Raw genomic sequence first — 13,281 nt, 5'->3', positions numbered from 1 at the left:
CACTCTATTATACAGATAACTAAATGTTATATATATATATATATATATATATATATATATATATATATATATATATATATATATATATATATATATATATATATATATATATATATATATATATATATATATATATATATATATATATATATATATATATATATATATATATATATATATATATATATATATATATATATATATATATATATATATATATATATATATATATATATATATATATATATATATATATATATATATATATATATATATATATATATATATATATATATATATATATATATATATATATATATATATATATATATATATATATATATATATATATATATATATATATATATATATATATATATATATATATATATATATATATATATATATATATATATATATATATATATATATACAACTAAAACTTGTAAATTTTAATATTTTAACATGATTTTAACTACTTTTGACAATAACTAACTTTCTGTTATCAAGATGACATTTTAGATTTTTACACCATTTGATGACCGGTGGCGCCTCTAGTGTTTGTTCGGGCGGTTGGGCTTTTACTCCCGCTTATGGCCATTAAAGAAAAAGTTCTAAACGGGATGTTTTGTGTCCAGGACCGACACGCGACGTGGGCGTCCCCTTTTGTTTCTTCTAGGGGGTATCCATTTGAATGAGACAACTCAATGGGACAACTTTTAATTGGTATTAGATGGTCTACACAACTGTGTTAACGAGAGAAAAAAAATCAGTGGCGTACAGTTTAAAAAAGATATATTCCAGTGATATCCCATAATGCACATTTCTGATCAATCTATCGACAGCTTCAAAAGCAGAATCGGACCTATGTTGATATAAGAAATAAGTCTTATTTTTAGGTGAGGAATGTCCCCACGAGAGGTAGCACATGCTTTTTAAATCACCCTGTATATGGCGATATCTACTCCCATCTCATCAGATTACAAAAAAGAAGCCATTTAAGTGTCTCAACTAAATACAGAACGCTAACACTATTTTTATTCGTTGTTTATTTATTCATTTTCTGATATTTTGACATTAATCATTAGATTATTAGAATGAACTTTTAAGTTAACAAAATAGTAGGTATCCAATAATTTAGTGAAAGATCTCAATAAATAATGCTATAATATCTACTTAATAGGTTCTACTCCCACTTTTAAGAACCATTTTAACTGTTTTGTTCCGAAACGAGATTACGCTTAAAAGAAAGGATTGCAGATGATCTATGGTGGAAACAATTTGTGAAAGTTTATAATATTTTCGAGTAAAGTACGCCTATTACTTAAGAGCATCAGGAACTCTGCGTGTTCTGTTTTTCTGTAAGATGCTAAATCGCCAAATTAGACATTTATTATTTTCCTTTATTAAATAACTTTTGTCATAACCACTTTACGGATTTTAGGTATCTTACGATCACAAGTTCTAGATTTGGTGTATAGCAGGATTATAAAATGTCAAATTTAATTTGAAATCTTAATGTTCTGTTTGTGTTGAGAAGAATTAGAGCATAATATTCGACTTTACAAGTCGAAGTAAGTACATTTTTCAAAACCTTGCTTCATTTTAAAAGCACAGTTAAAGATTAATGTACTGTATTTCATTAACAAGTGATATTTGAAATATTTTGTGGATCATGGAATATCAAAATAATTAAATAGCAATGATGATATAAATCTTAATGTGCTTTATTATTTTAATAAAATCTAAGCAAATCTAAAGCACCGTCTGCATCATCGCGTTTTACCTGTCAGTTTTGCGTGTCATGTAAAAGGGAAGACAGTTTTGAAAATTCACGTCAGATTTACGTACTGTTTTATCAATGATACACTCACCGAACACAAAAACCGAGCATTTTAAAATTTTGATGTACTTTAAGAAAAAAAAATATACAGGGTGTCCCAGAAATAAGTGCAAGTATTTTAAGGGGTGGTAGATCTGGTCAAAAGAAACGTTTTTTCTCTTTACCGTTTTTCAATTAAGTCCAAAATAACCGAGTTATTTTGCTTTGGAAATTTCCAAAAAAAAATGATTTTTTTGCTAAAATTTTGAGAACCACTGGATCTTTTCTGGATTTTCTTTCAAGGAAATTTAAGCCACTACCTATGTTGCCATATTTTCAAGAAATTATATTTTTTAAATTCCAACATTTTTTTCAAAAAACTCCAAATTTTAATTTTTTTTTCGCAAAAAATACCTCATAGGCGTGTTTCTGAGGCCAAAATATACTACCAGTTAAAATACTTGCACTTATGTCTGGGATACCCTGTATAAACAAAAAATAAAATAAATGTCTCCAGGAATCACAATTTATTTCTAATTATTCGTGACTAGACATACATCTTGTTCTAGTTGGCCAATTTTGATGATTTTTAAGCAAATTGTAGTAGATTATTTGACTTTTTAGTTATCTATTCCTAAATTAAAAATAACGCTTCCATCTGATACGAGGGAAAACAAAATGTTGATATTCTAGTAACAGTTTGTTGAAATCTTTGTTACAAATTTTCCCAAAATTCGCGTATTATAATGATTTTTTAAAGAGTTAAAAAAGAAAACTGCCTTAAAATATTCAAACTTCAACCTTTAATAACTTTCGAACAGTGAGGTTTACAAAAAAATTGTAAGAGACCTTTTTTGTAGAGAATTCAATTATTATATTATTCCTACAAATATATGCTATTTTCCAATTAGTAGATACCGAGACATGAATTGTTCTTTTCAATAATAAGGAAAAAATAGAAAACTGAAAGACGGAGGACCTTCCTATTAAAATTAAGGGCTCATACTTGAAGAGAATTTTTTTGAGGTGTCTACCCAAGAACAGTTAACCTAATAGGACAGCTCATTCAGCCAAAAGTGTCTGCCAGGTGCATGCGAAAACTTCTCGCTTTGTGACGTAATTGTAGTCCTTGTCATGGTTATTAGTCCTTATCCGGCAACCAATAATACACACACGTGCATTATTGGTTGCCGGATGCAAAACGTGCATTCTTTAGTTTATTTTGACTTTATTTATTCAAACACCTTATATGTATGCAGTATAAAAAATAAACTCTATAAATCGTATTAAATATTCGGATAATGCATTTTTAAGAACAGCAGTTCTTAAAAGAAATTCTTTTTAGAGTACTTCCATATTTTGCTTTAAAATAATTAATAAACAATATCCTAGGCACTTAGTAAGCACTTTGTCACAATCCACAACACAAAATGAACGTATTTATACACTCTATAGCTCTAAAAACTTTAAAAACACCTTTTTTGCATTTAAAATTGACAAAATAATTAACTCAAAATTTCTCAGCTGCTATTTTTATAAGTTTACCATAGGCAACTAATAATACACACTATCATGACAAGGCCACGAAGGCTTTGACAAAGGCTACAATGACGTCACAACTGTCAGCTGAAGCGCGGGAAGAGGCGAACGTACGTCTTATGAGGATGCAATCCTATTAGTTTACCGTTCTTGGGTAGACACCAAGAACGGTAAATTAATAGGATTGCTCATCCTCATAAGACGTACGTTCGCCTCTTCCCGCGCTTCAGCTGACAGTTGTGACGTCATTGTAGTCCTTGTCATGATAGTGTGTATTATTAGTTGCCTATAGTAAACTTATAAAAATAACAGATGAGAAATTTTGAGTTAATTATTTTGTCAATTTTAAATGCAAAAAAGGTGTTTTTAAAGTTTTTAGAGCTATAGAGTGTATAAATACGTTCATTTTGTGTTGTGGATTGTGACAAAGTGCTTACTAAGTGCCTAGGATATTGTTTATTAATTATTTTAAAGCAAAATATGGAAGTACTCTAAAAAGAATTTCTTTTAAGAACTGCTGTTCTTAAAAATGCATTATCCGAATATTTAATACGATTTATAGAGTTTATTTTTTATACTGCATACATATAAGGTGTTTGAATAAATAAAGTCAAAATAAACTAAAGAATGCACGTTTTGCATTCGGTAACCAATAATGCACGTGTGTGTATTATTGGTTGCCGGATAAGGACTAATAACCATGACAAGGGCTACAGTGACGTCACAAAGCGAGTAGTTTTCGCATGCACCTGGCGGACACTTTTGGCTGAATGAGCAGTCCTATTAGGTTAACTGTTCTTGGTGTCTACCAACCTTTTTTCAGAGTATAAAGTGATTATAAATAAATTATTATACAACTTTTTGAACATAGGGTTGTGGTTTTTTCATAAAAAATAGGCAAAATAGGTATAGTGTGGGATTTCTAAATTATATAAATAAATTATACTTAAGAGTCTATTACGCTGTACTGTTCGGGTGGGTCTCCGGGGTCGGGTAAAGCGGGTGTATGACCGAAGGAAATATATATTATATTTCAGAAATCTGCCAGGCTTAGCCCGAAGTCACACCCGAAATTCCAAACGCACGTGCTTTGATTAAGGCTTGATTAAGGTTTGCAGTGCTTCAGCATTTTCCATAAAATAGCGAGCAATTTGTTACAAAACCATATAAATTATATATCACTGTAATCACAAAACTTTAATCTATTTCCATATTGTAACGAAATTTTAAGTTACGTTTTTATTTTCGAGGAAATTTAGTCCAAACATAAGGAATGTTTTGTTGGGTGCTTGTCAGATATAACACCCTCCAAATTTGGCATTTATTTATATATCAGTCGAAAGCATACACTTAAATAAGAATTTTAAGCAAAAAAAAATTGCGGATGAACCACAATTTATTGAAAAATCAATAAATTCTGAAAAGTGCATTTTTAGGTTACGGTGAAGTTGTATAAGCGTGTAATTATTGTAAAATATGACGATTATATGCATTTTTTAATTAATATAAAGGTCAGAATTAATCATTGAGAAGCATTAATAAGTCATAAATCAAAAATAGAGTTGGTGATATATTTTGTAATATTTGCCTGATCGATTTACTTTTTCGATTCAAACTTGCCGTCGGAGCCGTCTGTCACCATTTGTTGTTAAGGATGTAAGCTGCCTAAGCATTGTTGTCAAAGTTATTTCTTGTTTGTATGATACATAATACCGTATGATCGAAAAAAAAAACGGCGTCCAGTTGGCTTGGAAATGACGATCGCTGACATTCACCATATCATTTTACATATAAGATGACAGCGATGTTCATTTCATAGCCATGGCTGACGCCGTTTTTTTTTCGATCATACGGTACGTTACCTATAGTACATGACACAAAAAAAGAAACGATATAAGTATGTCCTTGTTTACGTGCGGTTCGTATTTCTTTTTATTTTATCAGTTGCAATCAATAATTATTTAGATAAAAGAAGAAAATTAATTTTAGTGTTCGCCAGGTGTTCGGTGAAATTTGGGTGAGATGGAAATGAACCAAATAATAGTAGTATTCTTTCGTCCTGAACGAAATGAAAATTTTCACTTAAACTGATTTATTCCTACGTGGTATAGGAAATAACAATGATTTCTGGATTTTTCTATATCGGATCGTTCCTTTTTTTGTCGATTCCCTTTATAAATCAGTTTAAGTGAAAATTTTCAGTTCGTTCAGAACGAAAGAATACTACTAATAGTACTATACTAATTACTAATATTCGTATTCGTCCATAAGAGGTTATGTTCTATGTTCATTTCAGAGATTCATTTGTAATTCGGTTACCACAGATATAATATAAAATACTACTAATTTTTATCTCGATATATCCAAAAAGATAATTCGAATTAGTTAGTTTTAATTTACTATCGAATTAGTCGTATTATTTAATTCGAATTTTCCCAACACTAGTAGCAATAATTAGATGTTTATTTTTTCATTAAATTATGGATCATCCACACTTTTTTTTGGCTTGAAATACTTATTTCGATGTATGCTTTCGAGTGATATAAAAAAAAGTACAAAATTCGGAGGGTGTTATATCTGACAAGCACCGTTTGTTGATGTTTGACCATCAAAACCTTAAAAATAAAGAAGTCTAAAAATGTGCTACAATACGACGGATATAGTATAATTCCTTATCTTTAATTTCCTTCTTCATTTTGAGTAAACATACCTAGCCAGTTTTACATAAAACGTTAAATGCTGGACGCTTATTTTGGAACTCTTTCAGACTAGTGAAATGGACTCTTAACGACTATTCATAACTCTATGTTTATATCCAAATTCCGAATATTACAAAATTAATCTTTTAAATATCAAAGTATCTGTTTTTATTTATTTATAATTTGAATGTGAGACTAAGATCACCTAAGATGCAATATATGGGAACAAAGCCATAAAATATTAAATGATAATAAAGATTTATGATCAACCATGCTTTGAATTGTGACAGAAATAGCAATTCTCATAGGAAATTACTATTACACTAAACTGTTTATTGCTGAAAATTATTATTTTACAAATGCTATATTTTACTACTTGTAATAAATATATTACATTTAATTATTTATATTACATTTACAAATGTTCTGTTTATTGCAGGTTGTTAGAAGGACATTCTTCATTTCATGTTGGATATATGTTGCACAATGTTCAACTTTTTCATTTCGTAAAGTTCAATTTTTACCAGCCACTTCATTTACTAGAAGAGAAGACCATTTCATAAGCTCTAGTAAATTTGTGCCATCACATAACTTCGAAGACTTTGGATCATCCCATAATTTTGGTAAGATTCGTTTGTTATTATTATTAAACACATAAATATTTACAGGGTGTCCCAATATTCCGTAGACATGGAACTACTACGTATGTTTGGAATCAAAATAAGTTCATTGGATACAATTTACCTCTATACAAAATTGCTTCGTTTGTCCGCTAGAGGGCATCAAACTTTAAAAAAATAAGCAAATTTTTTTCAGGTATTTTAAGAACAGTTATTCCTATTTGAATGAGATTTTGGGTGTCTGGATGTTTTGCTAAGTCCTCTAACATTTGACTTTTACAAAAATCGAAATCGAAAAGTACGAGAAGGATGAAAACTATATACCCTCAGTCCTACATAAATTTTAGTATTGTTACATTTTTCGTCGGTTCCGTGTGGATAGAAAGTCACAATTTATTTAACACTAATTAACAAAAACAATAACGATAAGAGACTTACAGAATTATTTACAAACGATTTATAACTATTGATCTAGAAAGAATTTATTTTGAATTTTAGCGCGTCAACTGTAGTCGTCTATTTAAGTCTGTCCTCTTTAGGCCCCAGCCGCCGACTTTTATACCCACAGCTAAAGATTTCTCGAATAGTCCATAGATCGTTAGGTGCATAGAGAAGGTTTCGATTGTTCTCGTATGTACTACTCCATTCCAGTGGAACTCGATTCTTCTCGAAACTTCGAATGAATAATTACGGTGTCTATTCTTTAATGCGATGTTAAGATCATCTGAAGGCGGGACATATAGTTAGGTTAGGTCGAGTTCACACGGGTCCGCAACAGTATAAATCACAAAACACATACACAAGGAGAAGTGCGAGCGCCTTGCTAAATATTGGAAAGTGAAATTGACGTTTAAATTTGACACTGTTGACAAGTCTACTGCTACTAGCGCCCCCAATATCGCTTGTAGGAACTACGGACTAGATTGTCACGCATGGCGGGAAGTTTAAAAAAATAAAAAATTTTAATTCTTCATTTATTTTTAATTATGACATAGATAAAAACACAAAAAATACACCATTTTTTAAAAATATGTTTAATATCAATATCAAATATACAACAGAAATTAATTTCACCACAATAAATTAATAAAATTAAAAAATAATGTTACAAGTAGATCAAGAGACAAAATTAATTATAACAAAACTGAAAAAAATGGCGTCATAGATGGCTTAGAAATGACGATATATATCATAATTTTGAAAGTAAAATTATATAGGAAATGTCATCGATCATCATTTTGAAGCCAACTGGACGATTATTTCAAACATACAAGCTGAGTTCGTTCATAGTGCTCTGAGAAATCTAGATAAACAAAGAATAATAAATTAAAAGTATTCCAGGGAAAAAGAGAGGAAAAACCTGTATCGTCTCTGATATCTGTCAGGGTTTTGTTGAAAGTGTCATCTTTTTGCTCGAAGTTTTCAGGTCGATTAAAAAGATGACATTTACAACAATACTTTGCCGTAACTTTCACAAATATCAGAGAGAGAGTACAGGTATTGCCTCTCTTTTCCTCTGGGATGCTTTATATCTGTTCTTCTTTGTTTACCTATATTTCTAAGAGCATAATGCCAAACACGACTACAGTATATAATAATTTCAATATCCTAAGTGGAAAGAAAAAAGATCACCTTTCTGTTTTGTACTATGGTCCCTTTCTTCCGATGGCTCATCTCGTTGATATTTAGGAAGGTATCCATAAAATATATATTTTATTATCGGTCCTGGGATGAAAAAATATAAAATTCAATTTCATTTGATGATCCTTTTCTGTCACCTAAATCAGGAGAATGACAATGAGCATGTTAAGATGAAAAAAAACTTATTTATCAACACTTACCTACACGTTAGTCCAAGGAGTTTTATCAAAAACCTATATTTGCCTAAATAATTTATGTATTCAATTTACCAATGAAATTTACAAAGCAAACTGCAGCGTGTAAACAAAAGAAAATAAAGTGGCGACAAGTCAACGTCAACGACCCGACAAGGAAAAAAGTGGTGTTCGAATAACAAATTATGGGTCACCAAAAATTGTTTTTAGGCCCCCTTCAACGCACACTTTAGAAAGAAAAAGAGATGAACTGTTATACTGAAAGAATGTCTTATTTTGTCTGTCACGAAGGTTGTATCCAGGCGGATGAAACTGCCATTTGAATTTTGGAAACACGGCGGAGTTTCTGCCAGTAGAGGGATAGATGGCGCTGCGTAGAAATTTCATCTAAAGTCCCTAGATATTCATCTAGGGACTTTAATTTCATCATGATTTTATCAAGTCATCCACAGAGTATAGTTTAAATAACAATTCGTTTGATTCTCTGTGGAGTAATTGGAGTAGTTGGAGTAGTTGAAAAATATAAATATTTATATAAAATGTTGATAATTTAACAGCGATGTGCTTTGTTACCCTATGAATAAACATTGATATGAAGTTGCTTTCGCCAGAAACAATTATAATTAAATAATTTAATAAAAATTTAATTTCTAAGTGACCCGGATCAGTTAGATCAGTAAAATAAATTGAAAAATAAACGTCATTCCATATTTGGCAATGTCTGTCAGTTTCTGTGAAGTGGAAGTGAATTGTGATTTGTTTTTATGGGAATATTTTACGGATTTTTGCGAATTTAGAGTATTTTGGACGATAGGATTGTGAAATTTAAAAGCCAAGTAGTTTAATATATAAGATTAATTAATCCCTGTGATAATTTTTATGAAATTTCTCATAATCAAAACAAATTCTTTCAACAAAATGGCTGTCTCAGAAATTTGGAAGATCATTAATTTTAAAGTTTTATTTAAGTGTATTTATATCGAATCAAGAATTTGTATAACATATTAAAAGCTTAATTTTAAAGGTTGTGCAGTAATTTATGTAAGTGTACGCTTTTAGATAAATATTAAATATACAAATTTGCAAAGACAAACAAGTAATTTTAAAAAGATCATTTATTTATTTAAACGAGTATAATCATTAATCATTAGGTTGAAAATATATTTGTATTTACTTATTTATATATTTTCTATACCCTTGTATTATTTATAAGCCCTATATGTCCTGTTTTATTTGAAAAAAAAATGCTTCGAGTCATCGAGAATAGATTTAATAACAATTTTGTCCCTTGGCTTTGTGTATTATATAATGTGAATTGTAAGATGTTTCTATTTGAATAGGTCATTAAAGTTGAGATTAAAGTTATACCAAATTATATTCACGGTAACTATATGTCTTTTATATAATGAATTATTTATTTATAATTTATAACCTTTTTTATAATTACTTATAACTGATTGTATAAATTCTGATAACTTTTATATATACTTGTATAGTGTTGAATGTGTTATATGTAATTTTATTAACAATGTTATAATAAAATAATCAAGTTACAAATTTTTCGTGTTTTATTCTAATTTCAGGGATAATTTCAACCTAATTATTAATTTATTTGTATCAAAATACATTATTTTTATTTTGTAAAATGTTTTGTTACAAATAAGTTCATAATCTAGATTGAAATTACCAAATATAAGTAAAAAACTTATGAACTGGCAGTAAAGGTCCATTTAAAAATATGGCGCGAACTTTTAGTTCTGCCAGTAGCCCGCTTGGATCGCGTCGAGCGCGTGTTTCCAGGCTTTAACATAGGAGTTTTCATTTCTTTCAGTTAGTTATTCTATGGTTGTATCTGTCACTCTTGTCAATAATTTATCGGTAAGGAAGATTCCTAGAAAATCGCTTGTAGTCAAGTTTCCAACCATTGCCAGTTCTCCCATAAGAAGTGTCATCCACCTGTTATAAATATTTTCCAACTCCACCGGCGGACTATGGGATATTTTACCTCAAAACCTGGCCAATATTTTTATTTTTTTTGCATTCTTCCGCCTTTTAAAACGTGAGAAAATAAAAAAATTGCTTCAAATTTTAATACATACCTAGCGTTTTTTTATTGACAAGATTAAGATTGAATTATATAATATAAATACCTAAGTTAATTTAGGGTGTCACTCAATAACATGTCAATACTCGAGGGAGTGATTCCTCAGGTCATTTTATGGAGAAAAGTTCCCATAAACATAGGTCCAGAAATGCATTGTTTCTAAGATACAGGGTGTTGAAAGTGAAAAACACTACATTTTTATTCGATTAAAAAAAATTTTAACTGCCAAACTCGCAAAAATTAGCAAAATTTCTTTATCAAGGCCTTCTAAAGGAATACTTAAGCTACAAAACCATCCAGATTGATATACTTCATAAGGTTCGATTACATACTGAAAGTTTACATAAATATTCTGTTATAAATGAAATAATATCTCTATTATTGAACTAGCAGATTAATATTTTTCTGACTACAAAATAACAGTTATACTAAAGAGTAATACTGAACAAGTCTTTCTTCAACCCCTCCATACTAATATAAGATCAATAAAAGATCGCGATTAGTAAGAAAAACTAAGATAATTATTATTAAGTAAATTTTCTAAAAGCACAGTGATACACAACCCGTCTATTCGAAGAACAATTTGTGATTGGCGCGGAGTGTAACACGGCGGGTCATTGACCCCTACCACCCACACTCAAATACATTCATGTTTATACAAATAATTCCTGGTATCGGTTGGTTGATATCTTGATTTTTGAATATTGGCCAACCTTTTGGGTTAAATACCCTTTAGTGCGACGGCCGATTTTCTTTTTCTTAAAATGGTCCTCCTAGTATTTACTACGTCTATATGCTACGTATATAAAATGACAGTGATATTCATTTCATAGCTATCGCTAACGCCGTTTTTTCCCGATTATACAATATGAACTTGGTATGAACACAATCGAACGTCAGGAAGTGGTATCATAATAGTAGAACAATACTTATTATATTAGGGAGTTTTCGTTGCTTACAAATTGCAATTCCGGTTAACGCTAATTGACAACTTTGACATTTCAATTTCGATTATCGTATATCGTAACCGCTAGCTGCCGATATTTTACGGACGTTAGCCAAAGCCGTTAACATAGCGGTACGCATGCGCACTAGCGCAGTAGAAACACAACATTGAAAGATACAGATCTAACCTAACATCATTCTATTTTGTTTATGTTTTGATTATTTATTTTATCTGTGTTAAACTCGTTGGGAATTCTTAGTGCTTCAACTAATCGAGGAATGTCTTTTTTTTCAAAGCAGAAGTTAGCTTTGCACTCTTGGTCAGATAATATTTTTAGGTTGAACTCCCCATAAAGTTCTGCTCGATATTCGATGTTGTTTTCAAACCCTTCCAACAGCACAGCATCCTCCAAATCCGATTCATCACTAGAGTCCAATAAAATTAAATTGTCCATCCTATATAGCGATACCCAATAAAGTCATATAAAGAACTTTCAAATCAAACAACAATACAAAAACCAAAAATCAAAATACTACGCTACGGGCTGTGCTTAGCTGTCAGTTTTCGGTTATCGTATCGTATGTCGGCTCCGAACCGATGAACCGAAAGTCCGAAAACTGTTTTTTTATCTGTCAAAATAGCGGTTATGGTTACGTATCCGTTAACCGTACCGTTGAATTTTTTTAAAGCAACGAAAACTCCCTATTGTCGCCGAATTACAATGAAAATTCAGGATTCAATTATACAATCAAACGTCAGGAAGTGATTGTAATTTAGTTCATAAGATTTAATTCCAACTAACATGGCAAACTGAAAAAAACAGCTCTGATCTATTTTAATATGTTTAAATGATGTAGCAAATTTGAAGGTAGGCTTTATCAGGAAGTATTACGATATGAATTACACAATGGCAACACTGCACAAAATTCTTTTAAATTTTGTTTGTAAAAAACTGTTTTCTTTTAAATTTATTGCCCTCTATTATGTAGTAGCGAAACTACCACATCAAAATATCTGATTTGGAGACAGACTTTTAAAGCCTGTCTCCTTTTGCTACCTACAATTTTATACATGTAACGAGGCTTCTGTTGCGTAGCTAGATATTCTGTGCTATTAGCAAAGAATATTATAGTTAACACAATAGAAAACCCATCCCGTGTTAAATTTTTGGAACCAAAAAGGCGCCCGGCTTTTTGAGCCGGGATCCATCGAGGCGCCGCGCCGCGCCGCAACGTTAAAAAGCGATTCCTTCCTTGTCTATGTTGCCAAATCGTGTACGCCAAATGCTACGGGTACACGCGGCGGCCCGACGGCGATCATCAAAGCCTTCCGTATTCCCCCGCAACTCGTTGTATTACGATTGCAGACTATAAAGGAGGGACAATCCTAATTTAAAAATGTTTAGGTTCCCATATAAAAATCCAAGTAGATGCGAACGTTGGATTTTAAATTTGGGTAAGCAGAAGGCGCGACTGAATATTATGCTGGATATCTTTTAAAAAAATGCAAGATAAGTTTATCGTGCATATTTTTTAAGGAAAAAGAATATTTTTCCAAAGCTGCCTTTCAAAAAATGATATTTTGTCACATTAAGTTTGGGAGGCGCATAAAATCTATTATACTATAATAATCTAGTTCACGAAAATATGGAATTTTATGTTAGTTGGTTAGTATCACAAATTATTATTGACGATAAGCTTCGTAAAAAGCTTAAAA

General features: G+C 30.6%; 1 protein-coding gene across 1 annotated transcript in view; it reads left to right on the top strand.

Annotated features, from left to right (window-relative positions):
- The window catches only part of LOC115891466, a 33,203-nt gene that overhangs the window by 17,996 nt on the left and 1,926 nt on the right, over window positions 1–13,281 (top strand). The window contains exon 2 of the mRNA XM_030911920.1: window positions 6,500–6,683. Within this exon, the coding sequence (XP_030767780.1) occupies window positions 6,500–6,683 (184 nt within the window). The remainder of the gene's footprint in view (window positions 1–6,499; window positions 6,684–13,281) is intronic.

Source organism: Sitophilus oryzae, unplaced genomic scaffold, assembly GCF_002938485.1.
Source record: "Sitophilus oryzae breed Bouriz unplaced genomic scaffold, Soryzae_2.0 scaffold_1181_pilon_pilon, whole genome shotgun sequence".
Lineage (NCBI taxonomy): Eukaryota > Metazoa > Arthropoda > Insecta > Coleoptera > Curculionidae > Sitophilus > Sitophilus oryzae.
This window is presented reverse-complemented; position numbering and strand designations above follow the sequence as displayed.